General features: G+C 35.7%; 1 protein-coding gene across 1 annotated transcript; it reads left to right on the plus strand.

Moving 5' to 3' along the window:
- The first annotated feature begins 1745 nt into the window (after positions 1–1745).
- Positions 1746–27698, plus strand: LOC117331562. The gene is made up of 16 exons (XM_033890340.1): positions 1746–1907; positions 3888–4039; positions 6174–6321; positions 7228–7320; positions 8626–8656; positions 9086–9140; positions 9767–10687; positions 12976–13234; positions 15659–15843; positions 16272–16406; positions 16863–16922; positions 17536–17613; positions 18742–18841; positions 19076–20357; positions 21183–21238; positions 23704–27698. Exons 2-16 carry the CDS (start codon positions 3920–3922, stop codon positions 23757–23759), a joined length of 3579 nt encoding a protein of 1192 aa, XP_033746231.1. The 5' UTR covers positions 1746–1907; positions 3888–3919; the 3' UTR covers positions 23760–27698.
- Positions 27699–27951: the final 253 nt, after the last annotated feature.

A 27951-nucleotide genomic window follows, 5' to 3' on the forward strand; every position in this document is an offset into this window, starting at 1 on the left:
GTGCTGGAGCAGAACAAGCACCACTTTCGGCTTCAGGTTATCACACGCCTGATACATACATGTCTGTCCGACAAAGTTCTCGGGGGGATTGGCGCTCATAGACATTGTAGGGTGTCCAGTGGGAAGGTCAAAGTAGTGTACCACATTTTTTTGTAAAAGTTCTTTGTAAACTACCCGTGATGGTCCCAAAAATATTTTATCGCCAAGATTTTCTCTTGTCAATGTCACTTTGAACCCCGCACAGTGGCCAATTACATACATTGACTTAGCAACTGCATCGTTTACCAAAGTAGGGTCCTCGTAATGCAACATATCTCTCATAAAAAGACCTAAGTCTATTCCGTGGCTAAACTTCAACATCTCTGTCAATATGCTGCGGATCTGTACTTTATCCATTACCTGGTATTGGTAACATAAACCAAGAGCCAGATGGAGACCCAACCACGATAGCTGGATCTGGTCCGGTTTACTGTTGTTTTTCCGGGAATATGCGATAATATCCCGAACAGCTTTCTTCAATGTTACCTCATTTTTGTCTATCTTATCACAGTATTTGTATCCAATCAGTTCGCATCTTCCTTCGCTTGTACTAAATCCTCCCTGTGTTCGCTCCAGTAACTCATCAAATGAGTTGACTTCAGCCTTGAAACACGGACAGAAACTCATTGCTGCAAATTCGTAGGTTACCTTAACCTGCGAAGTTGAAAAGTTATCGCATAGATACTTCCCAGTCTTGGGTAAAAAGCGGAAGTTGATTGTGTTGCTACACAACGGCATATACCTATGACGTCATGAATGAATGACGTCGTAACAATTATTTTTTGTCCTTAGACCATATAGTAATGCATCAACTGGCCCGGGTTTCATCAACATTCTTCAGCTGAAGGAAACCTCGTAAATTAAACTTCTGCATAGGAAAGCATATTATATATCTGGATTAAACCAGGAAATATTTCCATAAGTGCGGGGAAATTTTAAAGTTCGAGACTATTTACGAAACTGGGGCCTGGTCATTTTTGTCACTTCCTGGTTTGAACAGTTAATGTTGGAATATATACGGCAAGCCAAAGTGAAAAAAGTCACTTATTATGGATATCCATAATTCATTTCAAATATCCATAATTCATTTTAAATATCTATAAATAATTTATGTATATCCATATATGTCGAATTATGGATATTATAATTGGATTTTATAATATTCATTTATGGATATCCATAAATAGGGACTTTCCCCACTTTGTCTTGCCATTTAAGCAATGAACAGTGGTTTTAAAGTTGTTATAGTCGATATGGCAGCAAGATGTATGTGGGCAAATTTAAATGGCATGAGAACCCGTGAACCTTTGCAATCCCCACTCCCTTTGACGTACGACAACAAAATGAGTAGTAGAGTCTAGTTGGCTTTAGTTTTTGTTAAGTTGGAATTCTTTCGTGATACAAGATACATTTTTGTCTGTGTATGCGAATGATTAAATCATTAAATTATCAAATCCCAATATTCAACTTTTAACTCCCGATAAAGTGATGTACTTCTCTTCCGGTAAAACGCATTCCTAGATCTAGAGATAAGAATATTAGGGCTTAGTCAGTAGAATAGAACGAAAATATTAGATATAAATAATAATAAAAAACAACAACAACAACACACTTTTGGTTCTGTCTTTGCTGAGTATCGAACGTCTGTGTAGACAGTAAAGTCTCAAGATAGCTGATCATGACCCTTGAACTATACACATACTGAGAACGAGGCTCGAACTCCAAGGTGGAAACGTGTTGGAAATTCCCTAAATTTCCCGTGTGTACAGGAAGACTTTTGTTTACAATTATCTTCGCCTATACTTTATACGTTTATAAGCAGATTTGACAAAAAGAAAGGAGAGAGAGAGAGAAGTTCATTGTAATTTGTAAGTAGCATCCTCTGCTCGTAAATTATCCTTCTTCATATTGATGGGTTGATAAACCATTAATGTGACGCATGGCGACGGGACGACGCGTTACTCACGATCAGTTACTCACGATCCGCTACTGATGTGGCGGAAAAATGTACTCTGTGTGTTTTAATCCTTCATTTGGTGTTAAGTACACGAGAACATCAATATTTGCTTTTCATATATGTTCGAAGTAAAACATGCTAAATGCACTCGCTATCCCACATGACACTTGCTTCAGATTGAGCACAGGCTCGTGATATTTCTGGCTAGGTATTAGATTCTATCATATTATGTAAATGTTATATTTATATATGTGGCCTTTCACCCCAACCGTACATACTATGTATCTCTCTACATCCAGAGCTGGATATCGATATATTTATATCGCTGTCATTGAAGTTTGGAAGATGGCATTTGACAGAAACAATTATTAATTGTAGCTGCATTATTATTACTGTACGATCATTTGACTGCCTGCCTCATAACTTCCCTCTAAAACTAAGAATTAAGGGCTATCAAATTCGGCCATAGGTCTAGTTTAAAACTATAGGAACATACAGGGTCCATGCCTTTTATCATGAAAAACATATTAATGTGACTGCTGTGACGTAGAGCGGCACAGGATATTGAAAAGTCATATTAATATATATGTGACCATATGGGTAGATTAAGAAGCTTTTGTTTTTATGGGAATTAATACATTACTTTACCATGATGCAGACAAGAATCGCTGAAAAAACCCCAAAGAAATGCTCGCAACATTCTGCGCAATTTTACGTCAAAAAAATATGTTTGTCACGATAATAATCAACCCAGGTGTATACTAGATCAAGTTCTTAAATTTCAGGGAATCCATAATATTTTAAGGATCGAATCCCAATAACATAAAATAGGTTATATAGTATGGCGCGGGAAGGATGTCATAATTAAATATGCAAAAATAAAATATTGCCTAGGCAAAAATCGAATATTGCTTAGGCAAAAATATTTCAGCCTAGGCAATATTCGATTTATGCTTAGGCAAACTTATTTCTGCCTAGGCAGAAATCGAATTTTGCCTAGGCAAAATTATTTTTGCTTAGGCAGAAATATTTTGCCTAGGCAAAAATAATTTTGCCTAGGCAAAAATATTTAATTATGACATCCTTCCCGCGCCATAATATAGAGGTTACACAACAAGTGGTTGTTGGATATGGAATTTATTTCACACAAGTACCGCAAGTTAATTTTTTAAACGTTATAAAAGACATGAGCTTTGTAACTTTTAAAAAATAACTTACGAGTGTGAAATAAATTCCATATCCAAAAATCATGAGCTGTGTGACCTGTTTCTACTACAGTAATATCGACTTGAAGCAAAGGGAAACATGGCCAAGTGTTATTTTGTGTATACAAATAAGGTGTACAGGTGACGGCAGGGACCCGGTCATGTGACGTCATTCGATTATTGATGACGTCAATAACAATTGCAGCTCACGATCGGGTCAAAGTTCATATTCTTGACCAATCAAAAGACCAGAAGGTCATATTCCACTAGTGGAATATAACATATATATTCCACTAGTGGAATATAACATATATATCCAACAGTCGGCACATTTATACAATGGCTTGAGAGTGGAATAACACAGGGTATTGTGATAGAAATTAGGAACTCCCCCAGAAAGTTGAAACAGTATCACCTTTGTGAGTACATATGGGTACATTTTCACCTCTGATCATGTTAGATTTAGTACATGTATATATAATTAGTAAATTTGTTTTTTGGTTTCCTGATCATTAGCTGGACAAAGAGAGAAAGATATTAATATTTTGTAATAAGTACAATTTACTGGTAAACTGATCTACATTATAATGTATCATTAAATTAATCTTGTAGATGTTTGTTTTTTTATTTACGCTCATGATCATCTTAACAATACATTATGATCTTCTATTGTGTTAACATTTCAGTTTGTCACCCAGACCTCAGTGTCGCAGCAAGGATGAGGAAGATTCGGCTGTCAGATACTGACATTGAATTCTTTGATTTGGAGGTTTCTCCGACAGAGTTCATGTTCTTCCAAAAGCATAAAGATGCTTTCAGATGCATGTGGAAGGAACAGGTACATATCATAGATACACTAGAATTCAATTTAAGCTGTCAATCTTATCTCCAGTTAATTTCCTTATTGACAGGAAGGTACAGATATTGACTGAAAAGGAAATAACCACTCATATTCACTTTGTGGCTTAAAATTTGTTACTAAGTGACTTAAACATGTATTACTAATAAGTCTAAAGACATAAAATTTGCCACACTTATAAAAATTTTTTTTACACATGTACCCAAATTTTAACAGATTGGGACAATCATAAATTTGCATTTAACCACAAATTAATTAATGATTTACGTTAGACAAAATTTATGTACAAAATCTGCAAATCTAATAATACACATTTTTTTTCAATCGCTCATTCATAGTTGTATTTTATTGATGTTTGGTATGTTGACTAAGAAATACCTATATCACAAAATCAGCTTATCAACAAATTCAGTAAAATTCTTTGAAAAAGTGTTAATAGATTATAGAGCAGAAATAGATTGTGCGGAAAGACTTTTGACCTGCCAGTGTACAATTTGATGGAATGATTTAAAATCACCCATATTCTGAAAATGAACATGCAGAATAGTTTTGATAAAAAAATCTTTGACTTATTATAAGTAAAGAAAAGGAAAAATCATAAATTTGAAGAAAATTGATTGGATAAGATCAATATCCAGGTCCATGGTGAAAATATGTGAAATTTTACAATGGGAATTGATCGGAATCAATTATATACTATAATATAGTAGGTTGTCCAATATCGTTTTTTGTCCTATAGTTTTGTAGAAATGTCTTAACTTAAAAAAGTCCAAAGGAAAAGTATTGAGGAATTTAAATAAAAATTCTCAAGTAAGAATTTTCCCTTAAAGGGATATCACGGTAAACCAGTTTTTATTTTGTATTTTTTTCATATTATTGGGTATATATCTATTTAAAAAATATCCTTATGAACAATAACCATTCGAATTTGATGATATATGTACATAAAAAACATGAATTATTAATTATAAAAAGGTTATCACAATTCGTTGATCAATGATCTGAATATGCAAATTTTGTGACATATACGAAAAAACGAATGCGCACAACATGCTAAAACACCTGAAGCGACTGCGGTTGAAAACGATAACAGCTCCCGCAATGAAGAGAATAATGGGAAAATAGGTCAAACACAAACCTAGAATTAAACTGGGGATGCAGTACAATAGATTGAAACAGTTCAAACATGAAAACAGCAGTAATACGGACGTTTCTCGATTTCTGCTTGATTGCTTGATAGTAGGTCATGACAATCTCGGTAATATTTCCACAATCTCTGTAATATTTCCACAAACTCGGTAATAGTTACACAAACTCGGTAATATTTATACAGTCTGTGCCAGTACATCGCTACTGTCAGTATACTATATGGACAGTGTTTACACTTAGTTATACATAAATATGTGTGCCGGAATATATACAGAACGTGTTATTTAACATTTAAACCACTGTATAATATCGTTATCCAACTAACCCAGATGGAATATTTTGCCTTGTAAAATGCCTTGTAAAATATCGTGTGTTTGTGTTGCCTCGATTTCAAAACAGTCACGTGATGATTTAAAAATAATTTCCGCATTAAATTTAGAGGGGATTTCCAACTAAATCAAGTGGTCAAGCTGGACATAAGGATCGACTGTGAACATTGGGACAGCACAGAAACATAACTGGAAAGGAACAAAACACGTACATTCAATGAAAATTATAACGTTTTTACCGTGATGTCCCTTTAAATCCAATAGTAATGAATTGGGCTCCCCATGGGATATAATTCAAAACATTGCACTTATTTTACAATGATGATTCAGAATTTACTAATGATGCAGTGCCATAGCAAATTAGGCCGTATGTAGAAATGGTAAAAATAAGGTAGATTGAGAGAATGTTTGTCTTAGTTTACAGTTACTGTATATATAGGTAGTACATTGTACATTATCCTATATTCGAAACTCCATATCTCTTAGCAAAATGTTCCTGAATTCACAGCAAATGATTCTCATACTAGAATGTTTGAAGTCAAGATATTTTGCTATAGTAACATAGATGTATTCTTGTGTGTCGTATAATTCCTAATGTATTGTTATATTTTTGAATCTTCTATTTGATTTCACAGGGGAAACCATTCTGGACAAAGTTTACAATAACTTTCCGCAGTTTTACTGTCAAACATGGAGTCATCAAACAGATGTCATGTGACACGCCAAAGTTTGAAAACCTTTTGGACCAAGCTTTTATTTACATACATGAACAGTTTGTAGATGGTTGGTATAATTCATATTTGAAGTACATACAATTATAGACTCACTGTTGAAACATAATGGACTTCCATTCACTGTCCTTCATTTTCATTACATATATATATATGCAAGTCACTTAAAATTTAATAGATAAATTATAATGATATCATTTTAACAGTTTGTGTGATTGTCCTTATTTGTACCCTATCTGTCCGTCTCATGTGTATGTATAGTGCCAAATGTTTTCACCACTCTATAGCTGGCGGCTTCATTCCTGGAGGGATTTTCATCAAACTTAAGACAATGATAAAGGACCATAATATCTCGGACACATTCAAGTTTCAGGGTTTTTGGGTCAAGGTCACTGTTACTAGGGGTCTGGTAGGGGATCCCCCAGACATGTATTGCTTTAGCAATACCCAATACCCAGTATGCTTGTTTTCCTTAACAGTAAAAATGAAAATCACAGTAAAAATGAAAACCACTTGTCCAGCAGGCAGCTGGCATTGGGCCCACAAGGTTGATTTTTCACCCCTGGTTATTTTCGCCCTTGAGCAACACAAAACATATTCAGCCTGTTTTAATTTCGCCCTGAATTGTTTTCTGTTCACTTTTCGTGTCTTGTTCATCCTGTCCTTGATCATATGATTCCATGAACTTACAATTCATTGTGTTTACTTAAAATCACACCTGCATTATTTATACAACACCCCTCGACAGCTGGTTATGTATTTGAAAAGACCTTTTGGGAACTTGATAAATCCTGAGTGTTCTAAGTGCAAATGTATCGAGAATTCCAAACTGAATTTTCTGATATACAAACAGGGAAAAGGACATTTTGTGAAAAATTACCAGGTATACTGTATATTTTCTGTATACCGGTATATATGCATCTTAACATCATTGTCAACTTACAATTTTATTTTGCAGGAAAAGAAGCCATGGCTCGGGGATTTATAGATGAGTGTGCTAGACTTGCTCAAAACCATGATAAATTTCCCCACCTTGACTCCAAATCATTCAGTAAGTTCATTACAGTTGTTTGAGAGTATATATGTGCTACTTGTTTAATTAGCGATTAGCACACAGACAATGACCTGTTATAATTTTGTTATACTGTAAATATTCGCGTACAGTGCACACTTTTTAAAGAAAAGTGATGAGTGAAAAAATCCACTGCACACTATATACGCAGGTACAAGCCTTTGCTGGTCAGATGCATGGATGTCATGAATGTAATGTGAAATTTGTAAAAGTTTCCCTCAACAGTAGGATTATGATTTTATACTTTTATATATATATATATATAAAGCATGTAGTAAGTAAATATTGAACAAATAATCAAAGAAATAAACAGTTATTTAGATGTTTAATTTCTTGAAATTGCATGAGCCATACGTTCTGCACACATGCAATCTCACTTGAGCATGTTGCCATATTCAGGGCCAAAAAGATGTATGATGACTCAATTGACATCAAACAAAACTTGAAGTGATATATCAGTACATAGATAATTCATAATTCTTAATAAATCACCTTATAAATCCAGAGCTTTGCCAGAAACTGATAAAGTTCAACTTGCTTATAATGCGCAATTCGGCAATGATAACACTAATGCCTTGATCTCCTGCATTACTCACTGACCAACTCGCCTTATAAAATTACTATCCGACTGCTCTAATTAATCATATGCACTATAAAATATATCTGGTCGACATATATATTTCGTTGATATAAATATGCCAACACATCGACAGCAGAATTGTTTCCACATACAAAATGGCGGCCAGTTTTACATTACATAGCCTACTGTACTCAGCTAACCAGTCAATCTTGTTATAATTGGGCCTAATTAGCTTTGTATGTATTGTGTACAGATACTGCTAATGATCAAACTAGCCTGCAAATCACAAGGTAGTTCAGGGATGAATAAATTATTTTGTTTGTACAAACATCGTAGATGGGACCGCTCCAATTTGCAAGCTGACTAGGCCTGTTGCGGTATAATGTGAACAACCTGTCAATTCAATGTGTCAAGTCTGACCGTTGATTCTAATCTAATGTTGTAATGTAGCTTTGATAACATACAGATTCCTATCCAGGTGTTATGCTGTAGAATTCAGCTACCGTGCAGTTAATCATTTAAAAATGATAAAATTTTTTAATAATTTTTCAATGTTTTTAATTTTTTTCCTTTTTTTGTTTGGAAAATGAACCTCAAAAACGTATCTGCGCACTATCAAAAATGTGCATTACATGCGATAGGCGAATATTGGCAGTAGCTTATGTTGCAATGATTTGTGTTGATGTGATTTCTTTGTCTTACAGCAAAAGACCCTTTCTATTCAAGAGATACAAGGTATGTACATGACATTGAGTACATTATGTTTTTGGTTGTGGAATAGAAGTGCATTTTTGTGCATTAAGTTAAAAGCTTAATAATATTATTATATGCAATTGGAATGCTTGAACATGCTTACCAACTTTTTTGAAATTTCCATACATTTTTTCAGCTTCTCTTTCTGATGAACCTATTGAGGTTATGAATTTATTAAATGATAAAGAAGTTATACTGTCAGATAATTTATTTAAAATTAGGGCCAAAAATTGAGTCTTAAATAGAGAAATTTAAATCCGAGCATATTGAGTCATAAGGTATGGAATTGAAGACTTGAAGAATAGCAAATGGTAGTAGACTAATATACAACAGAATTGACACAAATTTCAGACAGATTCTTTGGTCCCTAAATCATTTAAGAATAATGTTTCTGTTGCATTCCATCTCCAGAGACCTTTTCAGACGTTTTTTTGGTAGTCCTGACCAGAAGAGTTCATATGTAAAGGTAAACATTTTTTATTTGTTTCATGTATGTACATGTTTATTCTAGGTCAGACTTCAGTCGTTCCAGATCTTAGGTTCTTGATATATATATATGCATGTTACATAGCATATGTGAACCATTTTACCACTTTTGCCAGACATCATTTGGAAGAGTTATGGCCCATTGATTAACTAAAAAGCATCCATTTCTGTCATTTTGGTGAAATAACTGGAAAGTGAATAACAGATTTCCTTCAAACTTAATTACAAGGTAATATGCTAAGTTTGAACACTGGATTGCGGCACATCGTTTGGAAGAGTTATGGCCCCTTCATTAACGAAATATTTGTTTTCTGCTGTTTCTGTGTAGTAACTCCCACAAATGTTATCTGATAATCATCAAACTAAGTCATCGCCCCTTGATTCATGAAAAAAAGGTTGGGGGTGGATATAAATTCCACAAATTTGTTTGTTTAATAATTTGTTATTCATGATCATATTAAAATAGATATAAGTACCATGTTGGAATTATTTCGCTCTTTAGTTTGTACATAATGTCATTTTAAATAAATCTAATATATGATTTATAATTTAAATGACCTCTGATTTGAAACAAAAGTCAAACTAATAATTATGTTATTATTGTAGGTGTATGTTCTGAGCCCCATTTACCTACGATTTGGAGGATCTGTTTGTCGCTGTTTAAAAAAATGGATGGATGCACCATCACAGGATTGCACAGATGAATCTTACTGGATTCCACCATCTCAACCTCAGATAGAGGATGCTTCTACAACAAAGGCACCAGTGCTCATGTGTACAAACTGTCTTGATGACTGTGGCACACGTTACTTTAAGGAGCGTATATGTGGCCAGGCAAATGGACCTAAATTTCTTGATTACTGGAAGTTGGGGGACCCTCGGTTCAATGACCCTGATAACCCTTTGTACAATAAAAAAGTGGAACGTGATAGTGATTGGCGGGACCGACTCTCCCCCGAGGACTTTAGGGATTTTGTTCATTTTGCAAAATTTCGATATGGGACTGATGAAGAAAAGTGTAGAGACTGTTTGTCTCTGGTAGATAAAGACGATGGGTATGTAACCAATGTCAACCAAAAACGGGATAATGAAAAAAAGAAGAAAAAGAAAAAGAAGAAAAAAGATAAACAGGAGGTAGCTAGGGAAAAACGAAAGGACGAAGTGGAAGAGGAAGTACAGAGGATAATTGATCATATAACCGGAAAAAATCCCCAGCAGGACATGCCGCCAGTGCTGAGAGTCCGTACCGACACTTCTGTAGGCCAAGGACACCCAGCTGTAGATATGCAAATAGACATGTGCCCTATAGCTAACACAACTAGTCCCAGCACTACAATCCACAACATTGCCAAGAACAAGAAAGTCCTGTTTGGTAGCGATGCTAAACGCTCTGATGACATCAAGTTTGGCATCCTTGGAAATGAGGACTTTTCCAAAGGAAATGTAGTGGGTGGTTTTCGGGTGTTAAAACTGGAGGATGAGGGAACAGGTGCTAAGGAGATTACTATATCTGTTAATGCTGTCGATGTAAGTATTTTTGCATTCTTGACTACTTATCAGTTTCTCAAGTCAAAGAATTCTTTCCCATATCGCATAGATTTCTATCTCATGCCATCCCAACGTGTATGGTGTATAACACTTCCTGATCACATCACAGCAGATGATGTTTAATCTGTGATGTTACCATGGAATTCTTGATGTAGGTCTGTTGTGTGAACTAAATATCATCTGCTGTGTTTTGATCATGAAGACCAGACATGATTGATAATAGTAGGCACTGCATGGATGCCATGCAATCTGGTACATTAGTAATAGCTTGATGTGATATGGAGGGAGAATTTTTTGAAAACGTGAGATTTTGTCTCATGTCGTGTGAGAGAGGTCTTCGTGGGAGAAAGCTTTCAATATCGTGAGTCTCCCACCGAGGATGTGAGAGGTGGCAACCCTGCTATTTTTTAGAACACGATGATTCTTATATGTTTAATACTTTAAGAAAGTCTTGGGATTTATCGTACCTTCGTGGTATATATGTTGAAGGTGCATATCTTTTAATCCAGTTTCTAGATTTCATCCTCACTTCCATATACTAGCCTATAATTTGTGGTGATCTTATATCTTAGGAATATAATTGTAAAGAGGGATTATAACATTTTTTTGTATTTATCATAAATAGGGTTTTTTGTTTAGAGTGAGACATATATGTACAGTCTACCCTCGTTATATCGCCACATTTCGTCCGTGTCAATTATGGCGGTATAACGAGGGTGGCGTTAGTATCGAATCATGAAAATTACAACAGTAAAAGATAATGTTGTACCAACGTTTTAATAAATACACAATGAGTTAACATATAAGACACCATGGTATTGACCGTACATTTTGTAGCTTATTGAGCAGAAATCAGTCATGCTTTATTACAAATCAAACAATACCTGTGTGTAGATGTCACATAAACATTGATACATATATCTACCTGAGCGATAGAAACTCATTCAAGCGTATAACTAAGTTACCTGTGAAAAAGGAAATACCCTAATTCTATAAATAGAACACTAAAGAGTTCGATTCCTCGATCACAGAAAAAACGAACTAAGATGGCGATATCGTCGAGGGTAATATATAGGGATTCGGGACGTTTGTATTGTTATGAACGTGGCGGATGGCGGTATGCGAGGGTGGCAAACTTAACGAGGGAATTGTATAGAAGGGAAATCAGTTCTAGGGGTGTAGGTGGCGGTATGCGAGGGTGGCGGTAGATTCGGGTGGCGATAGGTCGAGGGTTCACTGTACATTACATTTCCTGCAGATATGGCAGAGGTGTCAACATTTGTGTTAAAGTCGTTTATAATTACAAGCTTAAGCTACAGGAGTTATGTATAGCGTTTTATTATGATTATTATATATATTGATATATGAGAAGCTGATCATGATGACCTATCAGATATCTGGTATTCCATCGTACAGTAGTCATGTTTTGTTTGTGGTACAGTGTATGGAAGTATATATGAAAATTCCTTAGACAATATATATGTCTACAGAAAATTGAAATCCCATAGCCCAAGTCATTTTTCCATAGACCCATTTTGTAAACATATTGTTGAAAGTAGCATAACTGTCATGCAAACACTTGCATCATCAAGTAAATTATCATATGGGTAAAACAAACTCTATTGTAAGCTCTGATTTCATATGATCCTTTGTTAGAAAATATTGGAATGTTGTTTACATGAATTGTAATGTATGTCAGGACTCAAACTTTTCATAGCCAATGGGGCCAACACTTTGAAATTTTACATAGATCTAGACCTGCCAGGTTTTCAATAGCCTCTGGCCATCGGACCACCTTCACTTTCGAGCACTGGTGGTATTTCCAGAATATTTGAGTCATTGTCTACGTTTGTTATAAAAACATGTTTTGTCCGTTCCCCACAAAGAGTTCTTGAATTTAGATAATTTTGATTTGAAAAAAACTCCAACAGACAGCTTTATAAGCTGTTAGAATGGGGTTGTCAGCCATATTGTTTACAAAACGTAAGCTAACATTTGTTAAGGGAGATAACTACAAATTTTCAAGTATCGCGCGATACAAATCAAGGATAGACGATGCATTGATGCACCACTCTGCGATCCAATACATAATTATTTTAGAATATTATTGACTGCAAATGCACTTTGTTAACTACCAACCAACCAACCAACATTTAAAAGTTTTCATTTAGCTTGGTAGGGGTTTGGCTTAATTTCTCTCTGAGTATGTACTCTAATTACGAGTAATTCTTGTTAGATATAGCAGAAATGTACATTAATTTGTTTAGGGATTCCCTGAGAATGGAGATAAGAAAGCAGAGACCACTGAAAGTAATGGTAACACTAACAGACTTTCTGCTGAGCTGATCAAGAGCAAGATTGAAAACCTACCAGACAAGATGGAATGGTGGGAAGGGATTGGCTGGTGTGCCTGTGTTATGAACTACGAAGTCGAGGAGAAGGATGTTTGTCCCAATAATTACACCAACTTTACTATCAAGATTACTGGCAAGAATGAGATGGCCATCAAACGAGTCATGTTTAAATGTATGTATTTCCTTCTCACATGCTATTTACTGTGTACTATATAATACCTACACCTTGGTTGTATCCAGTACAAACAAATTTCACTCTTTCATACTTTACTACTTTACTTTCCATGCTAAGGATATCCAGTATGTCTCCCTTTGAGGTTTTTTAGGTCACCTGAGACGAAGTCTCAAGTGACCTATTCTAATCGCCTTTTGTCCGTCTTCGTCCGTCGTGTGTCCGTAAACTTTTTACATTTTCGACTTCTTCTCCAAAACCACCGAACAAAATTCAATGAAATTTGGCAGAAAGTTACTATGGCTGAAGGTCAACCAAATTTGTGAATTATATGGTCCCCACCCCCCAGGGGCCTGAGGGGTGGGGCCAAAAAGGGTCAAATTTACTAAAACTTCAAAAATCTTCTTCTCTACTCTCAGATATGGTGGAGTCAAACACTCTTTATAGATGAAAGGGTCTTGTGGTGCTTTACCAAAATTGTGAATTGCATGACCCTGGGGTCTCACGTTTGCCCCTGGGGAGGGGGTAAACTTTACTATAGTTTATATAGAGAAATCACATTTTTGACTATTATTTATTGGATTTGTATTGGAATTTATTCTAACCTGGTTAATATTATCAGTGTTGGATAACTGTTTGATTGTATGTATATGTTGGCCCTGACTGACCCCCAGGGGCTGATGGGCGGGGCTAAAAAGGGTCAAATTGACTGAAATTTCAAAAATCTTCTTCTCTACTCTCATATTTGGTAGAATCAAAAAACTCTCCATAGGTCGAAGGTATTATGGTGCTTTACCAAATTGTGAATTTTAAGACCCTGGGGTTTCACGTTTTGCCCCTGGGGAGGGGGTTAACTTTACTATAATTATATAGGGAAATCACATTTTTGACTATTATTTGTTGGATTTGTATTGAAACTCATTCTAACCTGGTCAACATTATCACCATAGGATAACATTATGATGGTATGGAAGTGTTGGCCCTGACTGACCCCCAGGGGCTGATGGGCGGGGCTAAAAAGGGTCAAATTGACTGAAATTTCAAAAATCTTCTTCTCTACTCTCATATTTGGTAGAATCAGAAACTCTCCATAGATGGAAGGGTCTTATGGTGCTTTACCAAAATTGTGAATTTAATGACACTGGGGTTTCGCGTTTTGCCCATGGGGAGGGGGTAAACTTTACTATAGTTTATATAGGGAAATCACTTTTTTGGCTATTATTTATTGGATTTGTATTGGAATTTATTCATACCTGGTTGATTGTACGCATATGTTGGCCCTGACTGACCCCCAGGGGCTGATGGGCGGGGCTAAAAGGGTCAAATTGACTGAAATTTCAAAATCTTATTCTCAATACCTATATAAGATAGGATCAAAAACTTTTCATAGAAGGAATAGTAATGGTTTTATGGTGTTTTACATAAATTGTGAATTTCATGACCCTGGGGTTTCACATTTGCCCCTTGGAAGAGGGTAAACTTTGCAATAGTTTATATAGGGAATTCATATTTTTGATAATCATTTGTTTTATGTCTATTGGAATTCATTTTAACTTTCTTAAAATTATCAGCAAGGGATGACAGCTTAATGTGCACATGTTGGCCCTGACTGACCCCATTAGGACTGATGGGTGGGGCCAAAAAGGGTCAATTAAATTAACTGAAATATTTCAAATCTCAGGTGACCGTTAAGGCCCTTTGGGCCTCTTGTTTCAACTCACTGATGCAGGTTTGATAAGTATGCCTATCTGAACACGGTATTTACCCTAATTTTTCCAACATGTACAATTTACATGTAGTTTGTATTTCAGTGCACAGTGAATGAGTGTCAGGGTAGTTTACTTCCTGTTATCGTCACGTTGGTAGATTTTGATTTTGTGGTATGTTGAGAATAATAGAGTGACTTACCCCTGTGTGATGTATACACAAGGATATTTAAATTTCAACCTGAGGGAAAAAAAGTTTTTTAAAGTAATATAAAGGCTGATTTAAATATAGACTTACCCAAATGTAGACAATGTAGTCACAAGGGTGAGATATTCATGTCTTCATTGGCAGATGTGACTCATCATGATTATCTCACATTGGGTAGGAAAAGACAGCCAACATGTGCTATGATGAGTGAAAATTATATGATAATGAATTGTTTCTGTGATGTCATGCCATTGTACAGCAAACCCCCTTCTCAAACATGAGGTTTTTTTCGATTTTTGGCAGACAAAAAAGATTCATGTTTATGTCAACTGAAGTTTGAACATTTTCAAGTATATGTGTGTGAGAACAATATTGATCATACATGGGTCTGATATCTCATTCCTCGTCTTAAGAAGTGGTGATGTAAGATTCTTATAATCTTTTCTCTGCTGTGGTACTTATTGATGTTAGTTTTGGCATTGTACATTTAAAATCATTTGTTGATTACAGTGCTGATATATGTGAGTAATAGAAAGAAGCGCCCTAGTCCTGGCTGGACCATGGATGATGACGATGTGGTAGCCAGCGTACTTCCTGAGGAGATCCCTGAGGAGGAGGGTATCATCATTACACTGCAGCAGGGCTTCAGGTTTGAAGAAAGGCTGTCCGAAGAGGAACGCAAAACTATGAGTAGGGTATGTTAAAGTATGGAAAGACTGCAGATATTCAGAGCAAATTTTTTTTAGCTCACTGTGACAAAGTCCAGGGGATACTGCTGTAACCCTGGTGTTGTCTGTAAATAGCTAGGTTAAAGTTTTTTATAAAACAGTGTTATGTCAATACTGATGAGGATATATCTTAGGTATTTTGATTGTGTATTCCCGTGTGACATTTACTTTGGTACTACATTTTTGGACCTGATGACCTTGACCGTGACCTTTGATTAACTTTTAAAAACTAATTCCAAATTTCAACCCACTCAACAGCGAGCTGTGTTGTGTTCTGACAACTCCTGTTATATGTCTGTGATAAGCAAGACATTTCTGTTTTTAATAGGTATAATGTGAGTTATTGTAGCTTATGTTCTGTATTATCTATAGAATGATATTTTGATGTATTTCAGGGGCGGTCAAGTATTTTTCGGAACGACAATAACGGGGAGGGGCCTATGTGTTTTTATGTCCAGCCCCAAGGAATGAAGGATAAAGAGCAGGTTCTTATGGCCCTTGATGGTGGAGTGGCTAATGCTGTGGCCAAGGTAAATCTTCTTATTAATCTTTGTAGTTCAGAATACAAATGGCATCAGGTTTTATTGTTTTCATGTATGTTATTTATGTCTTATTTAACATTGTCAGAATAAAGAAATATTTTTCAACATATTTTATTGTATGATGGAAAACGTGATGTATGGATTATGAAGACAAATTCTCCTTAATCCTGAACAGTGAAATTTCGATTTTTGAAAATGTTTGACAATTCGTTTTTAATCAGCTGTGATAATGTTACTCTTAAGACCACATGCTACCTTGAGATACTATAGCTTTTAAGATATAACTTCTTAGTATTAATAATCACACTGGGGATATATATATACAATATAAATAAATGAAGTCTTAAAGACAGGAATCTATAAACTGACATTTTCTCTTCACCCCATTAGTTATTAACAGGTCATGATAAATGCTTGTTTAGAATATTTGTTTGTGCTTTACAGGGAGATCAAGGACCAATGAATTTTAAAAAATTGCTGACAAGAATAAGTGGCCATTGTATTGTAAGTATACAAAGGGACTATGGAGTAAACTCCTCAAACACTGGTAGAACTGAAAAATGTTATATTGATGAAGACTTGTCATTAACATTATAATTTAATTTTGCTTGTAACAAGCATTTTCATTGGCTCAAACAATTATGTTATCATCTCATAACATAAAAAAAATAAAAGGAACTACTTTCAGTTATACCGGAAGTAGCGGAGTAATCGTTGTTCACGGGATTTTGAATTTATCGATGTGTTTTTAAATATCTGGAGCAAAATAAACATGTTAAACTTAATGAAAATGTTTCTTATCGTTGTAAATTAAATTATAAGGGTTAACTGTAATATTTTTTTTACGTTATTGAGCAATAACACAAAAAACTGGGGTGTACTCTTTTCATAAACCGCTTCGCAGTTTATTCAGAGTACACCCCAGTTTTTTGTGTTATTGCTCAATAACGTAAAAAAAATATTACAGTTAACTTTTAATTATTAAATTGTGTCAAGATTAAAAAAAATTATAACAAGTGTTGACCTCTTTTGACTGTTGACCTATTTCCTTCAGTACTAAGTGCATGGTATGAATAGTATGCACAAGAGATGTTTAAAACTGGGTTTTTATTTCCAGGATGACAAAGTTGGATATGGTACCCCAAATTATCCTCAGGTGACCAAGTCTAAGGACCCTTCTTTTTGTGATTTACCTGTAAGTATTCAATAATTATTTTGATTTGAAACAAAGATTTAAGTTTTTAGCAATATAAGAATTGTTCGATGTTGTGGTTCTATTGCTACGGAGAGTCTGCATTAATGTGGAAAAGTAATATTCCGTTCATGGTTATATCATGCTACATACATTAATGTGGAGATGTATTATTCCGTTGGTTATATCATGCTACATACATTAATGTGGAGATGTATTATTCCGTTGGTTATATCATGCTATATACATTAATGTGGAGATGTATTATTCCGTTGGCTATATCATGCTACATACATTAATGTGGAGATGTATTATTCCGTTGGCTATATCATGCTACATACATTAATGTGGAGATGTATTATTCCGTTGGTTATATCATGCTATATACATTAATGTGGAGATGTATTATTCCGTTGGCTATATCATGCTACATACATTAATGTGGAGATGTATTATTCCGTTGGCTATATCATGCTATATACATTAATGTGGAGATGTATTATTCCGTTGGCTATATCATGCTACATACATTAATGTGGAGATGTATTATTCCGTTGGTTATATCATGCTATATACATTAATGTGGAGATGTATTATTCCGTTGGCTATATCATGCTACATACATTAATGTGGAGATGTATTATTCCGTTGGTTATATCATGCTACATACATTAATGTGGAGATGTATTATTCCGTTGGCTATATCATGCTATATACATTAATGTGGAGATGTATTATTCCGTTGGCTATATCATGCTACATACATTAATGTGGAGATGTATTATTCCGTTGGCTATATCATGCTATATACATTAATGTGGAGATGTATTATTCCGTTGGTTATATCATGCTATATACATTAATGTGGAGATGTATTATTCCGTTGGTTATATCATGCTATATACATTAATGTGGAGATGTATTATTCCGTTGGCTATATCATGCTATATACATTAATGTGGAGATGTATTATTCCGTTGGCTATATCATGCTATATACATTAATGTGGAGATGTATTATTCCGTTGGCTATATCATGCTACATACATTAATGTGGAGATGTAATAGGTTAATTTAGTAGTAGACAAATTTTCTAGTATATATTGAACTTCTCTGAACTGGTGTGTTGTAGGACCCATATGATTTGGAGATAAATAGGACTCCAATGTGGGACCAGATACTGCTGAGCCCCAGAACATTTGAGCTTTTGTTTATGGTGAACAAGGACAGAGGTGAGTCCATTTGGATTGTTGATATGATTCTGTATTTGTGTACAGCCTCATTCAAATTGAAGAAAACTATGTTTGGAGGTACATGTTTGCTTTGGTTACAGTTTATGAATTTTTCACCTTACCTGGTAAGCTAATTAAAGCATTTTGTGGCATCTAGATCTGCACTAACATTAAATTGTATGAATTTTTTTGAAAAAAGAGCCATTTACTTGACATGTTTTTCTTTCTCATCAGAACAAGAGCTGAAGGAATTTGGACTACGAAATGTTGACCCCGAGAATGTGCCCGGCAAGGGAAGAGAAAAGCAGCCACCGTTACAGACATACTGCCGAACCTGTAGGAAGGAGGTTTTTGACTGTACATGTATAGATAAGGTCAAGTTCAGTAAACCCATCCCATGTAACTGCACCATGTGTCGTAAAAGGTCTAATCAAAGTAGAGACACTACCCCACCAAAGGCTACAGTCACCAAGGAAACGCCGCCTTCAGGCAAGAAATCCCAGGCAGAAGAGGCGGACAATGAGTTTACTATCACTGAAGTGAGCCGTGACAAAAATGCACGTCCTGAACCTGTCACTAAACAGGAGCTAGAGCATGGCTTTGATCTCGTGGAGAAACGACTGAAAGAGGCAAGAAAGATTAAAGAAGAAGCAAAGAAAAAGGAGACAACACAAAAGAAGGAAGAAGAGGGGAAAAAAGAAACAAAGAAATCTCCACCTGGTAAGAGGCCTTCTGTTTCTGCTGTCCCTCCGAAGCCAGCTATGCCTAAGGTGCATCAGTTCACAAACATGCCTTCAAGTTTGGAAGGGCCATTGGAGCAGATTTTAAAGGGTGGTATGGAGGGAGTATTCAAGTTCACTGCAGTACGGAATCAGAACAGTGGACCTGCCCCTAGTCAACCCCTTAACTTCATTGTGGAGAATGTTACACCTCCGAATCCTGGTGAATCGGGCAGAGATACTGGAAATGGGAGAAAGAAGGAAGATGCTCCCAAAATGTCAGAGGAAGAAAAGCTTGCCAAGAGAAAACAAATAGAGGAAAAAATCGCAGAAGTGAGAAAAAAAGAGAAAGCAGAGGAACTAAAGAAACAACAGAAGGTAGCAGAGATAAAACGTCAAGAGAAGCTTGCAGAGATCAGAAAACAGGAAAGAAAGAATGCAGAGTTCACAAAAATGCCCAAGGTAGAGGGTAATGAAAACATGGAGGGTATTGAGGATGTTTTGTCTAACTTCAAGTTTAAACCAAAAGAAGAATTTCCAGAAACTGACATGAAAGCCTCTGACAGTCCGAATATTTCAACAACAGATGCTCTCATGAGAGAGACCATGATGGATGTCATCAAAGCAGGTCTCCGGGGAGATGAGGAAGAATCCTCAAGAAAGTTGAATAAAATGTTCCGTGACTGTCTTGGAAGTCAGATGGGTGAGGAGGAAACCAGGATCCTGCTTAACCTCAAATCATGTTCCAACTGCCAGAAGGTGGAGCCAAGTCCAAAAAGCTACAAAAAATGTCTCAAGTATGTATTCTTAAAAGTTAACAACATATTGCTGCTGTCAATTATGTCATCCTGTCAAGTTATATAAATAGAGATATTTATAAAGCAGTGAACTTTATATATTTACAATTTTGGCATTTACAATATTTCTGAAGATTTCCAAATACTGGTATGTTCTTTATAACGTAATTAGCATGACATGCTTTGAATGACTGGCAGACTGACTTGGAATTGATCATGAGTCAGATTTAAAACTTATTATGGCCATCAGTATCCTTCCTTTTGCCATCAGAAAGTTTGGCAACTTCTAATTGGCATGCCGTACCCATGAAGCCTCCTTATCAACAGATACTTGCCAACTTCTGTATACAAAACTACTTGAAGCTTAATTTTTGTGGACCAGCAGTTGATTTTACAAATTATGAAATATAAGTTTAATATTTTTTGTCTATATTAGGGATCAAATTAAGAGGATTGGTATTCAATTTTACCTTGAGCTGAAAGGGATACAAAATGTTACAAAAAAAAAATACCCATAGAGGGTATTACCATATTTTACAACCATACTTCATTTCATTTCAACAAATTTTATTGACAGATGGAAAAGTCAATTGGATTGAATACAACCATACTTGAAGGAGGAATATCTCAATCCTTCATACCCCCACCCATTGTACATAATTTGAGATTGTCATTCAGCTATTCAGATGCTGAAAATTATTGTAGAGGATAAACCAGTATAACTGACTTGTGTATGAGTGAGGATAACCTATTATAGTATAGTGTGTTGTATAAGTGCTGCATGTATCATGTTGATAGGACACAGGGCTGTTTTTTTGCCTACAGGTGTAAAGAAATGCGAGTGAAGAATGCCAGATATTACTGTGGAAAAGAATGCCAAGGTGAGTTTATATAAATACATTCCTGTAAATAAGGCATATAGGTACAAGTATATGGGTACATAGCATAGGGAATGCATCAACATCAGTGTGTACATCAAAATCAGTGTGTACACCAACATCAGTGTGTACATCAAAATCAGTGTGTACACCAACAACTGTGTGTACACCAACAACTGTGTGTACACCAACATCAGTGTGTACATCAAAATCAGTGTGTACACCAACAACAGTGTGTACACCAACAACAGTGTGTACACCAACATCAGTGTCTACACAAACATCAGTGTCTACACTTACATCATTGTCTATACAAACACTGGAGTCTCTGTGTACACAAACACTGGGTCTACACAAACACTGGGTCTACACAAACATTTGGGTCTACGTATGCACAAACATCAAGGTCTACACCTCATCAGTGTTAAACAAAAAAAATTGAGGTCTACACAAACATCGATATTCGTGTCTACACAAACGTTGGGGGTCTACATAAACATCGAAGTCTACACAAACATCGAGGTCTACACAAACGTCAGGGTCTACACAAAAATTGATATGGGTGCCTATACAAATGAAACAATATGGGTGTCTACTCAAACATTTGGGTATACACAAACATCAGTGTCTAGTTATACAAACATCAGTGTCTATACAAACATCAGTGTCTAGTTATACAAACATCAGTATCTACACAAACATTGAGGTCTATGTGAACACAAACATTGAGGTCTATGCAAATATTGGGGTCTACACTCACATCGGGGTCTACACAAACATTTGGGTCTACTTATGCACAAACTTCAAGGTCTACACCACATCAGTGTTTAAACACAAAAAATTGAGGTCTACACAAACATCGAGGTCTACACAAAGATTGGGGGTCTACATAAACATTGGGGTCTACACTAACATCATGGTCTACACAAACATCGAGGTCTACACAAACATTGGGTTCTACACAAAGATTGGGGGTCTACACAAACATTGGGGTCTACACAAACAATGGGTTCTACACAAACATTGGGGTCTACACTAACATCATGGTCTACACAAAGATTGGGGGTCTACATAAACATTGGGGTCTACACTAACATCATGGTCTACACAAACATTGGGGTCTACACAAACATTGGGGGTCTACACTAACATCATGGTCTACACAAACATCATGGTCTACACAAACATTGAGGTCTACACAAACATTGGGTTCTACACAAAGATTGGGGGTCTACACAAACATTGGGGTCTACACAAACATCGAGGTCTACACAAACATCGAGGTCTACACAAAGATTGGGGGTCTACATAAACATTGGGGTCTACACTAACATCATGGTCTACACAAACATTGAGGTCTACACAAACATTGGGTTCTACACAAAGATTGGGGGTCTACACAAACATTGGGGTCTACACAAACATCGAGGTCTACACAAACATTGGGGGTCTACACAAACAATGGGGTCTACACAAACAATGGGGTCTACACAAACATCAGGGTCTACACAAACAATGGGGTCTACACAAACAATGGGGTCTACACAAACATCATGGTCTACACAAACAATGGGGTCTACACAAACATCAGGGTCTACACAAACATTGGGGGTCTACACCAACATCAGGGTCTACACAAACAATGGGGTCTACACAAAGATTGGGGGTCTACACCAACATCAGGGTCTACACAAACAATGGGGTCTACACAAAGATTGGGGGTCTACACCAACATCAGGGTCTACACAAACAATGGGGTCTACACAAAGATTGGGGGTCTACACAAACATTGAGGTCTGCACAAACATCGAGGTCTACACAAACGTCAGGGTCTACACAAAAATTAGGGTCTACACAAACATCGAGGTCTACACAAAGATTGGGGGTCTACACCAACATCAGGGTCTACACAAACATTGATATGGGTGTCTACACAAATGAAACAATTCGGGTATCTACTCAAACATTTGGGTCTTCACAAACATCAGTGTCTATACAAACATTGAGGTCTACGCAAATATTGGGGTCTACACTAACATCAGGGTCTACACAAACAATGGGGTCTACACAGACATTGGGGTCTACACTAACATCATGGTCTACACAAACAATGGGGTCTACACAAACATCATGGTCTACACAAACAATGGGGTCTACACAAACATCATGGTCTACACAAACAATGGGGTCTACACAAACAATGGGGTCTACACCAACATGGGGTCTACACCAACATCAGGGTCTTCACAAACATCAGGTTCTACACAAAAATTGGGGTCTTAAACAAACATTGAGGTCTACCTAAACATGAAGGTTTACACAAACATCAGGGTCTATGCACAGGAAACATTTACATTTTCACACACATATTGTAAGCTGAAATTGACACTTAGATGAAATTGACACTTAGATGAAATTGACACTTAGCTGAAATTGACACTTTCTGATTAGTCTCTGTTGCTTTACAGCAAATGACTGGATCCAAAGGCACAAGAAGGAGCACAAGGAGAATCGCCTTGATTGAGATGGGAGACTTCCTGACATAGACCCGCAGAATTCCTCAGTAAATGTCGGACCAGAAAGACCAGAACAGGACACGAGTACAGTGATGTTTCAGAGAGTCATGTTGACCATGCTGACTTGTATTTGTTATCTGTACATACACTGTGCTTTTAGGGACAATTCAGTTAGGTCGCGAGACCTTTGTTCAAATTAAAAAAAGTACCATGTACTGTAAATGTATGTCACTCCTAAGTTTACAGATTTAAGGATGAGATCAGCTGTTATTGAATGTCATTGTGGTCATCTTTTAGGGAATCTGTGGATAAACATAACAAGGCCCTGTTGTAGGAATGTAACACCTGAAATAACAATAACAAATGGACAAACAAACAAACACATAACAGGTTAAGAGGCATTCTTGGGTCAAAGTATGCAAACAACATTCAAAATTGTTTGTATACAGCCACAAAGTATACAACTGTATGACTGAAGACTTCTTGATAACTAAAAAAAAACCACTTTGGAATCTACATGGAATTGTTGTTGATGCATCAACTATAATATATGAAGGATTTAGTGACATTATTATAAACGCTAATTTCACCCAATTGTCCAAATGGTGACATTATTATAAACGACTAACTTCACTGAATTGTCCCTTTAATTACTGTTTATCAAATCATCCTTCTTCCCTTATGTTGGTGACAGTATTGCTTGTGTAGACTAATTTTATATCTGTTGAAAACACTTTTATTATTAAATATTGATAATTGTAAGTCAGCTGGGTATGTTTTACAAAGTATATAGTCATACTGTTACACTATTATCAGGATTGGTTTCCTGAGTACTGATGATGTGTATCACTTTAGAAAGATTTCTGATTATAATATTGTATTTTAAATCATAGTGTGGTGGGATATCTTTAAATAGATGTATCTCTCCCATAGGATGAATTATGGGATAGCCGTGTGTAATTATCAGTGGTCGTGTCATGATTCTGTAAACACTGGAAAAGAGATGGCAGATTGTTTCAGAAAGTTTTCAATGGTTTGGTAAAGTTTCTAGATGTAGAAACTAATTTTATTAATAAACAATTTATTTCAATGTTACTAGTGTTGGGGCACTATGGCTGGCCATGTGACTAGTGGGATACTAGTAGTCATGCTACTAGTGGGATACTAGTAGTCATGTCACTAGTGGGATATTAGTAGTCATGTGACTAGTGGGATACTAGTAGTCATGTGACTAGTGGGATATTAGTAGTCATGTGACTAGAGGGATATTAGTGGTCATGTGACTAGTGGGATATTAGTAGTCATGTGACTAGAGGGATATTAGTGGTCATGTGACTAGTGGGATATTAGTAGTCATGTGACTAGTGGGATACTAGTAGTCATGTCACTAGTGGGATACTAGTAGTCATGTGACTAGAGGGATATTAGTAGTCATGTGACTTGTGGGGTATTAGTAGTCATGTGACTAGTGGGATACTAGTAGTCATGTCACTAGTGGGATACTAGTAGTCATGTGACTAGAGGGATACTAGTAATGTGACTAGAGGGATACTAGTAGTCATGTGACTAGAGGGATACTAGTAGACATGTAACAAGTGGGATACTAGTAGTCATGTTACTAGTGGGATACTAGTAGTCATGTGACTAGTGGGATATTAGTAGTCATGTGACTAGAGGGATACTGGTAGTCATGTGACTAGTGGGATACTGGTAGTCATGTTACCAGTGGGATATTAGTAGTCATAATTTTGTATAAGAATTTTTTGTGGGGTTTTGTTTTCCATTAATCATATCATGGTTGCAGCAGATTGAAATAACACCAGAATTTATATTATATATCTATGTAATGTGTTAACCAAGAGAAAATGTATTTATGTCATGTTTTTTACAAGGGATTATTTCGCAGAAACTACATCTTGGTGTCTTTGAAAGCCGAAGTATTATTGTAAACAGGCCATTAGTGTGAAACTGTAGGATTATGCTTTCTTGATTGTTAATTAAAAAAAAACTAAAAGAAAAGTGTGGTTTTGTGTCATTATGAATTGTTCATACACAGAACAACATAACAGTTTTTGTCATCATAAGAAACCACAATTTTCTCGGAGTATGTCATTATAATATGAATTGTTCATGAGGAGTACAATGATATAACAGTTCATTTTGACAAGTGGCATAGTTTTCTTGGAGATATTGATTAATACAAGTAAGAAATATATTTGTATATGCCTGTCAAAACTAGACAATAGTATTACATTATGGATTTGTCCATCAGTCTTGACGTAAAACTTTTCTTTGTTCAGAAATCTCTCAGTTTTCAAACAATCTCTGAGACTTGGTAGGCTTCATCAAATTGTGATATGAAGCTTTATTTTCATGAGCAGAATTTTGATTTGCCAGTGTTTCAGTATTTTTTGTAATTTCTGGAGATCTCCTCTCTCAGTTTCCAACTGATTTTTTTTATATATTGTAGTAGGCTGATTCCTTTTTGTAAGAGTTATTGCTTTTTGCTTACATCTTGGCCATTTTCGTTTGTCACAGTCTAAACAGTCGGACCGGTTGGACAGTTTTTCAGGCAAACCTTGACAAAGACTTTCAAGGCCTGCATTAACATCTGCAGATCCGTTAAGATATATGCATGAAATATTTCACTTAAAAACAGACGAACAGGTTTGTCTGCATAAACAAAGATGCCCTAAGTCTGCAGATTTGTTACTTTTAATATGGTTTATTTAGCAGTACTCCATTCATTTTGATACAAGAATCTGTTTTTTTATACCTCTGAGTATGCTCATTACTGATTTTGTGACATGGTTATAAATCAAGTTAGAGTAATACAGACGTTTATATTTAATCAAAAGATGAATTATTCATTAAAAGTGGAACAGTTTAAATAAAACATGACTTGGATACGTTTATCAGAATTGTAGTATTTAGAAGAAGATCAAGCTCTTCAGATAGTCTTAAAAACGTTTTTCAGTAAGGAGCTTTCTTTTTAGTTACTTAGTTTAAAAAAAATGTAAGCTGTTGCACATTATATAATAGTTGTTTATGACACTGACTCTGGTATGTTGTGAAATACCATGTCTGACTCCTTTTACTGTTATTCAGTCATAACTTGTGTAGTATATATATATATACAGAGAAGCATTTTAGAACGTGGGTTTCATTGCTTGTCATTTTGTGTTTATGTTTAGCCAACATTAAGGTTGGAGACAAAACCTGGTTTATTTCAGAGTATTTGTATGGAAACACTTTTAACTTTTCTCAAATTTAAAATTCTTTCTGATTATTCCTCTTGTATGGTATTTTTTGTGCAAGTTAAGTCACCTGGTTTGAAGCATTCAGGTTAGGTCATTGATCATCATATTACAATATACACTGTACAGATTACAATATACACTGTACAGTATTCTGTGTTGATTAATACCTTGGTAAGGTAAGTTTATGATATTTATGTAATATACAGTGGTTATGATACAGAATAACCTGAAAGATTTCATACCTGTGAATCATGTATGTGGAATTTTGTTGTTTAAGTATTTGAGTGGTTACCAGACAGCTGTTGTCATACTTGTAATATAATTTGAGGGACAGGTAAATCGTTTAATGTTTAGGTATTACTTGTTACTTTGATGAGAAATATGTAGATATATAATTACTGGATAAGTGACATGAAGTACAAAGTACATCCCTACACAGACATGGACCAAAGTCCTAGTATAGAATACGATTTGTCTCAACATACACAATGTTAATAATTCTACATGTAGTATAAATCATGTTTTAATGCCGGAAAATGAGAGTTATAATTGACTGAGAGTTCTTTGTAATTTTGTGGAATTTCCTGATACATTTGATGTATCTGGACATGGAGATTTGTACATATATGTACAATCATATACCAGGTTTTTAACACAATATGAAAAATAAATTGATAAAAAATGGAAGACTTGTAATTGGTGTTATCATTTGACCTGTAAACGTTGTACGTTTATAACTAGGTAAAACTAGGTCATGGCCCAGAAAAGTTTGATATGATGAGTGACCTCAGAACCATTAAAAAGTATGGCACTATGAGGACCAGCAACCGTTTTTAGCTGTGGCGTCCATCGTCCTTCAAAATTTCCTTTAAATCCCTACTAGTCCTGAAGGCCTGAAGGGATTTTGATGAAATTTGGTCTTGGGCATAATTGAGCAAAG

This window comes from Pecten maximus, chromosome 7, assembly GCF_902652985.1.
Source record: "Pecten maximus chromosome 7, xPecMax1.1, whole genome shotgun sequence".
Classification (NCBI taxonomy): Eukaryota; Metazoa; Mollusca; class Bivalvia; order Pectinida; family Pectinidae; genus Pecten; species Pecten maximus.

Excerpts from the sequence above, each read along its gene's own strand:
- LOC117331562 (XM_033890340.1), top strand. The coding sequence starts at position 3,920 with ATGAGGAAGATTCGGCTGTCAGATACTGACATTGAATTCTTTGATTTG. Across the intron at positions 15,844-16,271 it reads AACGCAAAACTATGAGTAGG|GGGCGGTCAAGTATTTTTCG; the intron begins GTATGTTAAAGT and ends GATGTATTTCAG. Across the intron at positions 18,842-19,075 it reads TATGGTGAACAAGGACAGAG|AACAAGAGCTGAAGGAATTT; the intron begins GTGAGTCCATTT and ends CTTTCTCATCAG.